General features: G+C 42.1%; 1 protein-coding gene across 1 annotated transcript in view; it reads right to left on the bottom strand.

Annotated features, from left to right (window-relative positions):
• LOC308077018 (catenin delta-2-like) overlaps window positions 1-15,363 on the bottom strand; it is a gene marked incomplete at its 3' end in the record, with an annotated part of 629,209 nt that overhangs the window by 320,119 nt on the left and 293,727 nt on the right. The window contains exons 4-5 of the mRNA XM_080417546.1: window positions 3,807-3,841; window positions 650-751 (exon numbers count right to left, since the gene is read on the bottom strand). Coding sequence (XP_080273672.1) covers window positions 650-751; window positions 3,807-3,841 — 137 coding nt within the window. The remainder of the gene's footprint in view (window positions 1-649; window positions 752-3,806; window positions 3,842-15,363) is intronic.

The raw sequence follows: 15,363 nt of genomic DNA, 5'->3' as shown, positions 1-15,363 counted from the left end.
CCGCACAGACTTTTCAACCCTTGGTTGTAGAAATGATTCAACATCGGGTCGTAAATTATCGGGTTGTCACATACAATAAGGATGGAGGATCAAATAACCGGCGCTCTTTTCCAGAAGTTGAACCGTTTCCAGCCAAAGGCCAAACGAAGTGCACCGGCACGTCTTTACCATAGAAATACATGGAGGACTGGCCCTGCTAGCTCAAAAAAGCATTCTCTGTGGACACGGTCCCTAGCTCTGAGAGTATACAAATGGAACCTAATGGACCCGTAAGGATCCATTTGGTTTTAGGAACAGAAGTGGAGTTATTGCATATAGTGACTTATTGAGCGTGTTGCTTGTTATTGAAGGAATACATTGATTACATATTATGCACACGTGGAGGTACAACTCTCAGAGTTGCAGACCTCGCAAGGCTCCATTTGTAGCCCCCCCCCCCTCGAGGACCCCTGAGGGTCCCTAGGCCGCACTTTGAGAACCACTGCTTTAGAATAATGGAGATGACACCTGGACCTCCTCAGTGCCTCTCTCTTTAGAGAGAGAAGTTGAAGATATAAGCTAGGAATACACGCACAGCACGGCACGCACAACACGGCATGCACGGCACAGCGCACACACACACACGCACACGCATATACACAGCTCTTACTTTCTGCACTGTCGAGTATTCCTGACTCCTGGAGAGAGCGGATGCAGGAGTCCACCAGTTCCAGACCTGTGGTCAACTCATCCTCTATGTCCTTCTGTCCATCTGTGGAGAGAGAGCGAGAGAGAGAGAGAGAGAGAGAGAGAGAGAGAGAGAGAGAGAGAGAGGTATTTTACTTCACTTTAGACAAAAACTTTTAACTACTATCTTCAGTTATAAATGCTGTTTTTCTTGCAAGGAAATGTGTCTTAGCTTCCAACTTCAGAAACCTTGTATCTCCATGTTTCAACTATTTTTCTTTATTTGTGTTGTGTGCAAATGATTGCCCTACTTTGTTATTTCTGCTATTAAAGATCTGCTATTTTAGAAAAATGGATGAGTGTGGTTAAGTGTGTACGTGGGTTTTATAAATATCGTCTAAATATTTAGCCAATAAAAATAATATAATATAACAAGAGCTTGTGGTTAAATAATAACGACACTGGATCCATTGGAACACAGGTTCTTTTTTTCCCCATTTCCAGTTATAGACATACAAGGTTGTTCTGCCCGGCGACAGCAACATATATGCATGCGTCAGCTCATCCTCTGCATGTGTTGGACTCTCTCTCTCTCTCTCTCTCTCTCTCTCTTTCGGAACGCTGAGATTCATGAGCGGTTGTAAACCTCTCACACACCACCATACCCTGTATTCTTTAGTCAGCTGGTCAACATCAATTCATTATCAATACGCATTATCCATCCTCAGACTGCTGTCCATTTATATATCGCTGCTGTCAGTGGTGTAAAGTAACTAAGTACATTTACTCAAAGACTTTACTGCGGAGTATTTAAAATAATATAGTAATTTTACTTCACTCCACTACATCTCAGAGGCAAATATTGTACTTTTACTCCACTACAATTATTTGAAAACTTTAGTTACTAATTACTTTGCATATATAAATTATTATATTATAAAACATACATTAACCACTTTAGCCCTATTTTTACCTAGGCTATTTGAAAATAGCCGATCTAAAGCTCACAACGCGTCGCGATGTGAGCTTATAGATCTGCTATTTTCAAACATTTTAGTACTTTTACTTTTGATGCCAGTAGTACATTTTTTATTCTGGACTTTTAGTTGTAAGGGCGCGCCCCCACCAAGAGTTGGCTGGCCGCTGATAAACGCAGGTTGTGCGCGGCCACAGTTTTTTTGCAGCCAGCGGATTCTAAAAAACGGGAGTGTCGCGCCTGTCACTCACTTTCAGGAGCCTCCCCGTAGCCCGCATCGGCTGCTGCCTTGAGCCTTGAGCACCATGTTGCTTCCTGAGTCTTGAGACGGTCCGCCTTCGACTCACCCGATTGGACAGAGGGAGAAAATCAGCGCCTGCCTCCAGCAGTTTTATGCTTAGTCGCGGAGAGCAGATAAACGCAAGGTCTGCGCGAGAGGCGGAAAAATCTGCTCTTGCGTGAATCAACGCATTTGCATTGACAATGCATTGGCAGATTCTGCAAACAGCAGCCAGCCAACTCTTGGTGGGGGCGCGCCCTAACAGAGTATTTCTATATTGCAGTATTGACACTTTTACTCAAGTAAAACATTTGAGTACTTTTTCCACCACTGCTGATTATATAACGGCCTACCAGAGCCTTCTGGTAGGCCAGTAGGGACCTATAGGGACCATAGCTATGGGATGATAAGGGTGATAACAGCCCCATTCAATGGGATGATTTCTAGGTAGTTCTAGGTATCGGTGAAGCCGGAGCTTGCAGATCTGACAAACTACAATGGGATCCACTGGAAAGCGTTTCCCATCCAACGGTGACAGTTATGTAAATGCATTGTGTACGAGTGCATGCATGCCATAGATTTATAATGCGTTCAGCGTATTCCTCTGTGGTGGTCACGTCAGTCAAGATAACAGACAACAGGCTGCTTTGAAGCCGATCCCTGAATGCAAAACGTTGCAGAAAGACGTCGTGATGGAGATGTATCCAGTGGGGGGAAAAGTACACAAATGTTTTACTTTAAGTAAAAGTATCAATACTGCAATGTAGAAGTACTCTGTTACGAGTAAAAGTCCGGAGATCAAAATTTACTTGAGTAAAAGTATTGGTATCAAAATGTACTTAAAGTACCAAAAGTATAGTACTGAAATGATTGAAAATAGCAGATCTACAAGCTCACAACGCGTCGCGATGCGAGGCGTTGTGAGCTTGTAGATCGGCTATTTTCAAATAGCCTACAGTAGGTATAAAATAGGGCTAATGTATGTTTTTATAATGTAATAATAATTTATATCTGCAAAGTAACTAGTAACTAAAGTTTTCAAATAATTGTAGTGGAGTAAAAGTACAATATTTGCCTCTGAGATGTAGTGGAGTGGAAGTACAGAAGATTGGAAACACTCCACTAAAGTAAAAAATACCTCGAAATTGTACTTAAATACAGCACTTGAGTAAATGTACTTTAAGTTTACACCACTGCCTCTGTGGTCGTGTCAGTCCAGATAACAGACAACAGGCTGCTTTGAAGCCGATCCCTGAATGCTAAACATTGAAGAAAGACGTGATGGAGATGTATCCGACAAGCAAGACGTCGCCTGCGTGGCGTGTTCAGGTCAGACTTAATAAAGTCTATTGATCGTGATCGTCGGAGCGCGGTACACATGATCGATGCGGTTTGATCTGATTTGCACACTCAACAAACAAAACCTATTATATCACAATTTGATAAGCAGCCTCATTATGTAACGTGATACCAACAGAGAAGATTAGCAGCACTGGAGAGGATGCTGTTCAATCATCTGATGCAAAGATACTGTACGTGTGTGTGTGTGTGTGTGTGTGTGTGTGTGTGTGTGTGTGTGTGTGTGTGTGTGTGTGTGTGTGTGTGCGTGCGTGCGGGTATTTGTGTGCGTGTCACACTGTCTGCTGGCTTCTATATGTTTGTGTATGTGCTTGTACAGTATGTATGTTTATGTATAGTCTGTCGGTCTGTGCATGCACGTGGGTCTGCCCATCTTTCTCCATGCCTGCTTGCCTTCTGTGTGCGTGTGTGTGTGTGTGTGTGTGTGTGTGTGTGAGAGAGAGAGAGAGAAGGGGGGAGGGGGGATTACCCCTGGGACACACACACACACACACACACACCATGCACATTGACCTTGAACCTCACCTTGAGTGTTCCAGCGAAACTGTTCGTCTGCTGAGCTGCAAGAGAGAGAGGAACAATACGTATAAAACATTAATGACAGAGCTAAACACATTGTGGATTGTTCAGAAATTAGATCTTCATCAATGGAATGGTAGCTCGCAAAGCGTCGCAACGACGCAACTCATTGTGAGCTTGTAGATCTGCTATTTTTGGCTGATGTTCCAGAATATGGATGCTATAGGGTTCAAGTGGTTAACAGAAGTTACTTGTTATTGAAGGAACACATTGATTAGATGTGCACACGTGATGTGTACACACACACACACACACACACACACGCACACGCACACACGCGCACACACACACACACACACACACACACACACACACACACACACACACACACACACACACACACACACACACACACACACACACACACAAGAGAAAGGCTGTCGTTTCTATTAGCTTGGAATCCCCTCTAATGATGTCACTGGTAGGCAGGTTCCTGAACTGTCCAGAGCCCTCCTCTGAGACACAGAGTGAGGAGACATCTTATACTGAGCATCAGTGAGGACCAGTTATGTGCAGCGTGCAGGGACACTGACACACATAATGACAGAGAGTGCATGGATAAAGACAGAGAGAGTGAGATAGAGAGAGAGAGAGAGAGAGAGAGAGAGAGAGAGAGAGAGAGAGAGAGAGAGAGAGAGAGAGAGAGAGAGAGAGAGAGAGAGAGAGAGAGAGAGAGAGATTAGCCACCTCTTTATTCCAGGACTCTGCACTTTCCCAGGCTGTGCCATCATGTTGGGAAATGCAACACCTCTTTTAAGCACTGGCATGGTTTCTCTCAAACAGATAGAGAGAGATATAGAGTCAAACAGATAGTAGACTGCCCCAACGCTCCTGATTTCGTGTATAGAGGGGCGGGGTGTAAAGAGCCGGCGAGAGACTGCGGCTGATCCCATTGGTTCACCGATCTGTCCGTCAACCCCCGCCCCGTTAACACAACATTACGAGCGACGCCCACTGCACTCTGGTTGGTTGGGAAGTGAAACACTTCCTTATACCGAGTACACCGACGCGCTGGGCCAGGCTTTTATTTTTTAGCAACACTAAACAATAAAAGCCTGGAGATCGAGGCTAAACATATAGAAACAGAGAGAGAGAGAGAGTCAAACAGATAAAGTAGAAACAGAGAAAGAGAGACAGAGAGAGAGAGAGAGAGAGAGAGAGAGAGAGAGAGAGAGAGAGAGAGAGAGAGAGAGAGAGAGAGAGAGAGAGGGACAGAGTCAAACAGATGGAAACAGAGAGAGAGAGTCAAACAGATAAAGTAGAAACAGAGAAAGAGAGACAGAGAGAGAAAGAGAGACAGAGTCAAACAGATGGAAACAGAGAGCGAGAGCGAGAGAGAGAGAGAGAGAGAGAGAGAGAGAGAGAGAGAGAGAGAGAGAGAGAGAAACAGAGTCAAACAGATAGACACAGAGAGAGGTAGATTTAGAATTGAGGAGTATTGATCAGCTGCTGTCTGATCAATGTCTACACAGACGTTCTAACTGATTTATAAAGACTTTTTCATCTGACTTCATCTACTGTAAGACATTAGACTGGATGTCTAGACTTGACAGTCAATGCCAGTTACTGTCTCTGTGTGTGTGTGTGTGTGTGTGTGTGTGTGTGTGTGTGTGCGTGTGTGCGTGTGTGCGTGCGTGCGTGCGTGCGTGCGTGCGTGCGTGCGTGCGTGCGTGCGTGCGTGCGTGCGTGCGTGCGTGCGTGCGTGCGTGTGCGCGCGCCAGGCGGCAAAAAAGCTCCACTGGATATGAAGCCAATAAGGAAGTGCTTTTCAGCACAGCGCTGCAGTTCTCATTAAAGGCCTAGATTAGAAGGTGTTTGCCATTTACCCCCTGCAGGCTGCAGAGGAATGACCACGCCATTGATTACAATGGGGATTTAACCAGACTTTTACACTTGATTGTAATACGTTAACAATCATTGTCATAAATACTTTATGCTTTCATTCGCTAGTTTAAAGTCCTCTTTCAATTACCATGTTATGCGTTTTTGTAAATTATGGTCCAATTAATTTTAAAGTTAATGAGTGACAAAGAAGTAGCTAATACCTGCCCTCGCTAACCTTCCAGCCAATAGGGACCGGAAATTCCAAGATGGAGGATTTGAATTTGCCGAAAAAGGCCTCAAAACAGGTCAGTAGAAACCGCCACATATTTATTTTTACAGTCTAAGGAGCGTACATGTATGTGTGTGTGCGTGCGCATGTGCGTGTGCGTGTGCGTGTGCGTGCATGCATGCATGCCTGTGTTTCCCATTCAGCTGCTTGGTATTCCAGACTCCAGTGCATGCACATACATGAGACTAGCAGTAAAGATCATCTGTCAGTTTTCGTAGCAGACTACACCGCTCACATTTTGTGTGCTAGAGAGGCTTTTAGAATCTCTGGAATTGATGCATGTCTGTAATAAATCAACCTGACAGATTCCCCTTGAGGATTTACACAGTCACCTGGTCTTAAACACAGGAACCATAGCTTCTATATTCTGGGGGGCAAAATATTTTTGGTTGAAAGTAGCAGATCTACAAGCTCACAACGTGTCACATCACGACGCGTTGTGAGCTTATAGATCTGCTATTTTTAAAGCACTAGGCAGTTTCCCCCCCTTTTTATCTGAGTACTTTTACTTTGGTGTTAGTATTGATGACAATACTTAATTATGTACTTTTACTCAAGTGAAATTTGTTTGTTTGTAAATGTACTTGTTTATTTCACTCACAAAGCAACTCAAAACTAGTTCATGCAGGTAGAGTAGAGCGGGAAGAAATCAATATAGGCAATGTACCATAGAAAAGAAACAACTAGCATTCACAACTATAAAAGCCATAGGCACAACGACTAAACCTCTGGGGAAAACATTGAATAGACCCAGCTTTAACTAGGCAGTCCATGGAAAGTATTTGGTAGTTAAGAGAAGTGATTTCAGATCTTTCTTGAATTGGTGAGAAGACAACTCCAGTAGACGTATCGGCAGAACATTCCATATCGTAGACTGTGAGTGGTTGAAGCTCAGCTTTACCTTTTCTATACTCGTGTATATTCCCTTGAGCAGAAAAACTAAAACTTCACAGGACTCCGATGTAAAAAGAATCACAAAAAGATGTATTCCCTCTTACAGAAGTGATCTAAAAAGTTCTTAAACAACAATATACTACATCAAAAGCTCTGACCTCATCTTGAGCATCAACTGAATCTGTACTGCCCTGCACACTCAGGTGTTAGCAATTTGTAATTAACAAACCTGAACTTTCTTCTTAAAGCTACAGTAACATCACAAAATCACAAAATAAAGCGGTTATTAAAAAAATAAACACAATATTCAAACTTGGCTACCGCAGACACTCTTAAGCATACATAACTGAGACTGAGATGTACGGGACATGGGGGGGTCTGAGGAGACAGGAGCTACGCGTTGAGTAATAATGGAACTGAAAATTATACGCAAATATGTGATGAAAAAGGGGCAAAGGGTTCTCTCCAATGAACCATGAACAAGATGGTTCACTTGCTAAACACTGACACCTATGTGAAAAAAATAAAGGCTGAGATGAATGTCTTGGATGTACAAAACGTATTATTCTGTATACTTGTAACAGTATTTCTTCATTGTGGCATTGCTACTTTTAAGTAAAAAAAAAAGAGTACTTCCTCTGCCACTTACCATAGCATTTGAGATTATGCTAATCAAGAGATTGAGTATATAGCAAAGACAGCACTAAAGTCTATAATACAGCACCAACCATTTTTTACTAACACCCATTTCCCTCTGCCAGTCTATCTAAAGGTCTCAGTTAAGAGGTAAATGGCTCTCTCGACATTTTAATGTTTGCACATTATAATTTGATACCTTCTGTATCACCTTTGGCAAATTATTCTGCTTTGAGCTTTTATTATGTATAGCCTGCAACTTCATTCTGAAGCACTCGCGCAACGCTAACAAGGGCTGCAAGCAATGAATAGCAGGAGGATTGCCAGGATGGCTTCTTAACGCATTAAAACCGGGAAAGCCATGTCATTTTAGATGTTAACCACTTTAACCATTATGGCTATTCAAAAATAGCAGATTTACAAGCTCATAGCGCGGCACAAGCTTGTAGATCTGCTATTTTTGAAAAAACGTGAAAATTTGTGCAAATCTCTGAATGTATATACTTTGCCTATTCAAAAATAGAAGATATACAAGTTCATAGCGCGTCACTTCGTGCCGCGCTATGAGCTTGTAGATCTGCTATTTTTGAAAGAAACATGAACATTTTTGCAAATCTTTTAATAATAAATACATATTTTTAAAGCAAACTTTAACTCAAATATTTGCTTCTGGGGGTCCCTGAAACTAAATATTTTGAGATGGGGGTCCACGGCCAACTACATATAATGTTGGGGGTCATCGAGATGAAAACGTTTTAGCAACACTGATATAATAGCAACATAGGTTTTTTTTTTTTTTCAGAAATCTGTTAGGATTTAGAAGACAATGTAGAATCATGTCCACAGGTTTTAATGGGTTAATTTAGCACTAGGAGAATTATGCTAAATTCATTAAAACCATTCATTAGCTCATCAAAAGGTGGAGGAAAGGCTTTGCATGAGGACGGTGTTACTGTCAAGTGAGCTTTGTATTATTATTATTGAAAGAATAAACCTCTCATTGTTGCATCCCAGCTTGAAGAACAAAACAGTCGTATCAATGACTCACACAATAACTACTATAAAAATGTATAACCAGGGTTCGATTTGTTGTAGAAAAAAAAGCTCACAGTGCTTTCACATTGTGATGCACTGCGAGCTTGTAGATCAGCTATTTTGACAAATTGACAAAATTGTGACACATTTTTAAGTAGTCAGATGGTGTCATATATCACCAAACATATCAGATATTGTCGCTGTCAGGCGGAAACCTGCTACTTTTCAGGATTCAAATTAAAAAACAACAAAAGTATAGCAGATCTACAAGCTCAAAACGTGTTGCTTCGCGCCATCGGCTATTTGAACTATTTTTAAATGTTTTTTTTAAATAGTAAAACATGCCTAACGAGTTTAGGCATCAGAGGTAAGGCGGCACACAGGATAGGATCCCCCCCACCATCCCATCCCAGGGAATCTAATCCTGCCAGTAACTACTGTACCGTAAAAGTAACACCCTTGAGCAAAGATTTGTAGTTGGTCTGGTGGCAGACCCATGTGTGTACTGTGTAATGAATGTGTAATACAATTAATGTACAATGTCAAGCAGGGAGAACATATGAGCAGGCGTGATCCTTGGATAAATATAGGTTTAAAACAAACAGCGGTCTGGCCTATATGCTTCCTCCTAGCTTATGTTGGTTTAATGATTTCCTTCCCCAGGAGCCATATGACTGGCACTGTATTATGTGTATTATGTGTATTATGTGTATTATGTGTGCACTGATAGCACTGCCGGGATAAACTACATTTGTTCAATGCAAACGGACAGGCGGGTGAGGGGTGTGAGAGAGAGAGAGAGAGAGAGAGTCAGAGAGAGAGAGAGGGGGGGGGGTGAGAGAGAGAGAGAGAGAGAGAGAGAGAGAGAGAGTCAGAGAGAGAGAGAGGGGGGGGGTGAGAGAGAGAGGGGGAGAGAGAAAGAGAGAGAGAGAGAGGGGGGGGGTGAGAGAGAGAGTCAGAGAGTCAGAGAGAGAGAGAGTCAGAGAGAGAGAGAGGGGGGGGTGAGAGAAAGAGAGAGAGAGAGAGAGAGGGGGACAAGGAAGTGAGTGAGTGAGTGAGTGAGTGAGTGAGTGAGTGAGTGAGTGAGTGAGTGAGTGAGTGAGTGAGTGAGTGAGTGAGTGAGTGAGTGAGTGAGTGAGTGAGTGAGACATTATTTTATCATACAAATCGTAGTCTTTGGCAAATTATTTGGGGGCTGGAAATGAGTGGTGCGCTGTATTGTGTATTCCTCAGCATGCATATGCAAACACACAACGCACACGCACACACGCACGCACGCACAAACACACACACACACACACACACACACACACACACACACACACACACACACACACACACACACACACACACACACACCAGGGGCGGACTGGGACCAAAATAAAGCCCTGGCATTTTGGTCCGAACCGGCCTGTTTTGTCAATGTGGGGGGGGGGGGGGGGGATCCGGTTTGTCAACGTCTGGGGCAGCCTGAAAATAAAAAACGCGTTTCACTGTTTTATCCCATCAACCCTATTAGTATAGCTGTTTGGCACTAGAAATTGTGCACTTTTTGATAGAAGGCTGAAACTTTCAGCATAGTTAGTAAATACCATAATCAAAATTTTCAGACGGGGAGGGAAGTCAGATTTAAATCCAAGATGGCCGCCAGTCTACTGGGTATAAATGTCTAAATACTTTTAAAAAATCACACCCTGTGTGAAGTGGGCGGTGTCTTGCTAGCTAATCACAATACTGAATGGAGTCAACCAATCAAAATGTACAAAACATAAATACATTTATTGAAACACTCTTTATGATGGAAGAAACCATAACTTAAAAAAAACAAATTTATGGTTTTTTTAAAGTTATGGTTTCTTTATATAGGGCTATGCACATGTGTCATGTGACACTGGCCAATCACAGTCCTGAATAGACTGTGATTGGCCAATCACGGTGCAGGGTACATTTGCACCGTACATTTTTACATTTTGTAAATTTTTTGTACATTTTGTACATTTTTGGCCCATCACAGCGCAGGATTTGTTGTACAAATATCCAAACCTCACTTATAGGGGCGGTTTCACCGCCCAAAAATACATTTAAGGCGTTCTTTCCAACTAAGTTGGGGTTGCCCATTCATTTGATGATATGTTGGAGATTGCCAGAACCCAAGAACATACATTAAATCAAGGTCAAGGTCAAATTACATAGTAATAAGTATATTTAAGCTTTGACACTGGGTACTGCAATATAGTGAAACTGTTTTGTGACAATGGGAATATACAAAACAAATGAACAGATTAAACCTATGGTGGTAATCTATTTTAATACTAAATTCATAGTAAATCACAATAATCAAGGTTCAAGGCTTCTTTATTGTCACATCTTGCGTACAGGAAAGAGAAAAACAAGACCAAAAATAAGTTGTGATAATAATGATAATAATCAACATTTAACAGTCTCCACAACAGAGGTACAGTGCAGTACATTTGAGAGCAGCTTTGGCACACTTGCATCGTCCAGTACACCCTTTCGTGCAGCGACAGCGGATTAATTCATGGCACGATTTGGATGCTTCAGAGAGAGTGGTCCAAAATGGTTGCCACCCAGTTGTTTCCTTTGTCCAGCCCCATTCAGATGGCTCTGGCATCTCTGGTTCCAGTACCAATGCCTGGTTCCAACAGTTTGCCTGGTAGCAAGTGCGCTTGATGTGTTGCTTGAGTGCTGCCTGGGTTGGAGGAATGCTCTCTAGTGTTCTTGACTTCTTCGTGAAGAGCTGTTTCCTGGCATCATTCACTTCCATGCACTCACTGGTTCGGTCATACATGAGCACCACAAATCGCTCTAGCAGGAACATTGATCCTTCACTGACCTCACTTGGCAACTGTAGGAGTTCACTGAAAGCCTCATTCACCTCTGGGAATGACTTCCAAGTTTCCCAGTCTTCTTTCCTCTGCCAGCAAACGCAGATACAGTGTCACAACCGGTGAAAGCGTGAAAGACTGGGAGAGTCAGACACTGTGTTGGAGTCATTGTGGCAACCATTTCATGAACAGCTATGTACCGAAAGCTTGATTCAACACCAAAGGCAACCCACAGCTCATCAGGACCTATCTTGATGAATGAAGCCACAGCCACAACCACATCAGTATCAATGTGGTATGGTATGATCACTTTCTTACACCCCTTTTGCACAGCATCTGCATCTCTTGCGAATATGGGGCAAGGCAGGCCAAGTTTGAATCAGCAGGAGAACTGAGGACTCCACTCCCATTGGTTGCATGAAGTTCCTTGCCCTCTACTAGAGGAATGTTAATAAATTAATTGTCTGAACCACATCAGGTGTGTCATTGTTGGTGTTGCCTATATATGAGACCATTGATTGTTACACTGCCATTTGTTGATTCTGAGGAAATCACTGCATTCTTTGGGCACATTTTTACCTTGACCTCGACCTAATTGCATTTCCTTGAAATCTGGTGATCTCGATAGTATTACCACATGAAAAGGCATCCCCTATTTAGTTGGAAATTATACTTTAAACGTTTTTCTACTGTGTTTGGTTCCAAACTTAAGTTGGACTAGCGGCCATTTTGGATTTGACCTCTCACGGTCCTCAGAGGTCAAATCTGACTTCCCTCCCCGTCTGAAAATGAACATTATGGCATATACTAACTATGCTGAAAGTTTCACGCTTCTATCAAAAAGTGCACGATTTGCTCAAAAACAGGAGTTAAACAGCTATACTACAGTATATGTAAATTACGCCACTGCTGAAAAGCAGCCCAAACATTAACGTAACTAATAATTGGGCCGCGCGACCCGAAAATGACCGTAATAATCCTAAAACGGGAGCAAACAAAAGTTGTGACATTACAATGTCACAACTTTGACAATAAAGCAAAAAAGAAAAGCAGAAGCATAAAACAACATTAAAATAATCGCAAAAGGCGGTGAATCAGACAATACAGTGAGGACATGGATAACAACACAGAGATTTAAAAATCTGATGCAAATAAACAGTGTTACATGAAACAGGTACAGTCACTATGTAGTGTGTCCTCAAGAAGCACCCTGAATGTCTCTATTGAGACCAATTGCACCAGTTTCAGAGAGTCCTGAAGTTTGTTCCATTTGTGTGGAGCATAATACATGAATGCAGTTTTTCCTTGTTCACTGCTCTTACGTGGACTGGTATATCTAATGTGTGTTTGTGAACGTGTTGAGTGACCAGTAACCTTTGGTTCCAAAAGCGAGGTTAGGTATAAAGGAAGTTTACCACACAAGGCCTTATAAATAAATAACATACAATGTTGCTCTCTACGAACTGCGAGAGATGGCCAACCCACTTTATCATATCAAATACAGTGATGGGTGAGATAATCATCACCAGTAATAAAACGCAAAGCACTGTGGTAGACTGCATCCAGAGGCTCCAGTGTGGAGAGTGACGCATGCATATACAGTGTATCCCCATAATCAAATACAGACATTATTACAGATTGAACAATAGTCTTTCTGCTGGTAAAAGAAAAACAGGACCTGTTTCTGTAAAGGAAGCCAATTTGACCTCTTAATTTTTTGATTAGGTTCTCCACATGAACCTTAAATGAGAGTTTGGCAGCCAAATGCCAAGGTATTTATAAGATGTGACCAGCTCAATTTGTTCGCCTTTAACACATTCCATGCCAGAGTTTAATCTCATAATGTACTCACCAGTGCCAGCGTTTTATTGTTGTTTTTTTGTTTTTTTCATGTCGCCACAGACCTCGCTAAATAAGTTAAAAGTGCGTGTTCATTTGGTTCTAAACACACGGCGGATCCGTGAGAAACGGCCAGCGAAAATAGTTTCCAAATCCGTGCCGCCATCTTGAAGATACAGCCGATCAACCATAAACAGTGATCAGCAAGGAGAAAAACAACAACCGAGAAAATCGAGTTTTAAACAGGATCCCAGACAGGAAGCGGATACGATCGAAAAAAACGGAACACCTGGGGCAAAATCAATGGGAATCGGCGGTTCGCGTAGATCTACGCGACTGGCACGCTGCGGCTTTAAATAGGTTCGCGTAGATCTACACGATTGGCATTCAATGTGTTAAGAGTGTAAATACCAGTAAAGGGATTTATATTTGGAAACCTAGTAAATACCATGCATTTTATTTTGTTGGAGTTTAAAACAAGCTTAAGGTTAATTAGAGCCCATTGAAACCTATTGAAGGCAGTCTGCAAATTTGCAGTGGCCACTTCCAGCGTTGGGGCAATACTGTATAAAATTGTGTCGTCTGCATAATAATGGACATCCCAGTGCGGAGACGGGAGTGCAATATTATTAACATAAAGAGTGAATAAAAGGGGGCCCAAAATTGAACCCTGAGGGACACCTTTACCAATTGACAAAGAACTGGTTTTAAAACCATCAGCAACAACAGCTTGAGTTCTACCCGTTAGATAGTTGGAAAACCATCTGACCGAGAGATCATCCAAGCCAATGGAGGCTAGCTTTTGTAATAAAATATAATGGTCCACAGTATCAAACGCTTTAGAAAGATCAATAAAAATAGCAGCACAGTGATGGTGATTATCTAGACCAGTTAGTATGTTATTTGTGACAAGCGTTGTAGCTGTCACCGTACTATGTCCTGGTCTGAACCCTGAATGTTGAGGTTGGAGTATGTTGTGCATGCTCAGGAATGTACGTAACTGTGAACTGACTAGGGATTCAAGGATCTTGGCTAAACAGCACAATTTTGATATTGGCCTATAATTATTTAAATCCGACTGATCACCACCTTTATGAAGTGGAATAACTTGTGCATCTTTTCATACTGCAGGAAGTGAGCCTGAGGTAAGTGATGAATTAAAAATATGGACAAGTGGCACAATTATATATGCACTAGATGCAGTAGATACGGGTTAAGGTCATCTGCACCCTTAGACTTCTTAGTGCATATTTGTGAAAGTGCGGTTAAAACCTCTGAGTGTGTTACTGGTCTAAATTAAAAGCATGGCGAGGACAAGTTGAGTAAGTTGTCAGTGACTGAATCCCCCTCCTGATCTGATGGTGCTTGACTGACAGACTGCCTGTCAAATAGATGGCCAGATAATATAAAATGATTGTTAAAAGCATCACAAATACCTAATTTATTTAGAACAACCCCACTTTCACTGCTAATCTGCGATGGGAGAGAGGAGGCAGGCCTAGCTTTTAGTGATTTTACAACCTTCCAGAAACTAGCCGCATTACCTTGTGTCTTGGTGAAACTAGATAAATAAAAATCAGATTTAGCCTTTCTGACCATACTGATACCTTTATTTCGCAGTAATCTAAAAGATAACCAGTCTGCTGGTTCCCCAGAACTTCTGGCCTTTGACCAGGCCACATCTCTGTGGCGGAGAGCCTCTTTGAGATCCGCTGAAAACCAGGGACTTGATCGATTTTTTACTCTAAAATTCTTATAGGGGGCATGCTTCTCAGTAACAGCATTAAACATAGTAAGAAATAGATTAAGAGCTAGGTCCGGGTCTTGAGTTGAAATGACCCTGTCCAAATCAGAATCAAATCATGTAAAAAACCCTGTTCATTAAAAACTTTAAAATTACGTTTAATAATCATCCGCCCCTTGATTTTATCAGCTTTAGCTCTTTAGAGAGAGAGAGAGAGAGAGAGAGAGAGAGAGAGAGAGAGAGAGAGAGGTTTTGCGTGTGAGAGAGAGAGAGAGACAGAGAGAGAGAGAGAGAGAGAGAGAGAGAGAGAGAGAGAGAGAGACATTAGCCACAGCTTTATTCCAGGACACTGCAATTTTCCCAGGCTGTGCACCATGTGATAGCTCTCTCTCTTTT

This window comes from Gymnoscopelus braueri, assembly GCF_963280865.1.
Source record: "Gymnoscopelus braueri genome assembly, chromosome: 21".
In the NCBI taxonomy this organism is placed as follows: domain Eukaryota; kingdom Metazoa; phylum Chordata; class Actinopteri; order Myctophiformes; family Myctophidae; genus Gymnoscopelus; species Gymnoscopelus braueri.
The sequence above is the reverse complement of the archived record's forward strand: the minus strand, read 5'-3'. Positions and strand labels throughout refer to the sequence as shown.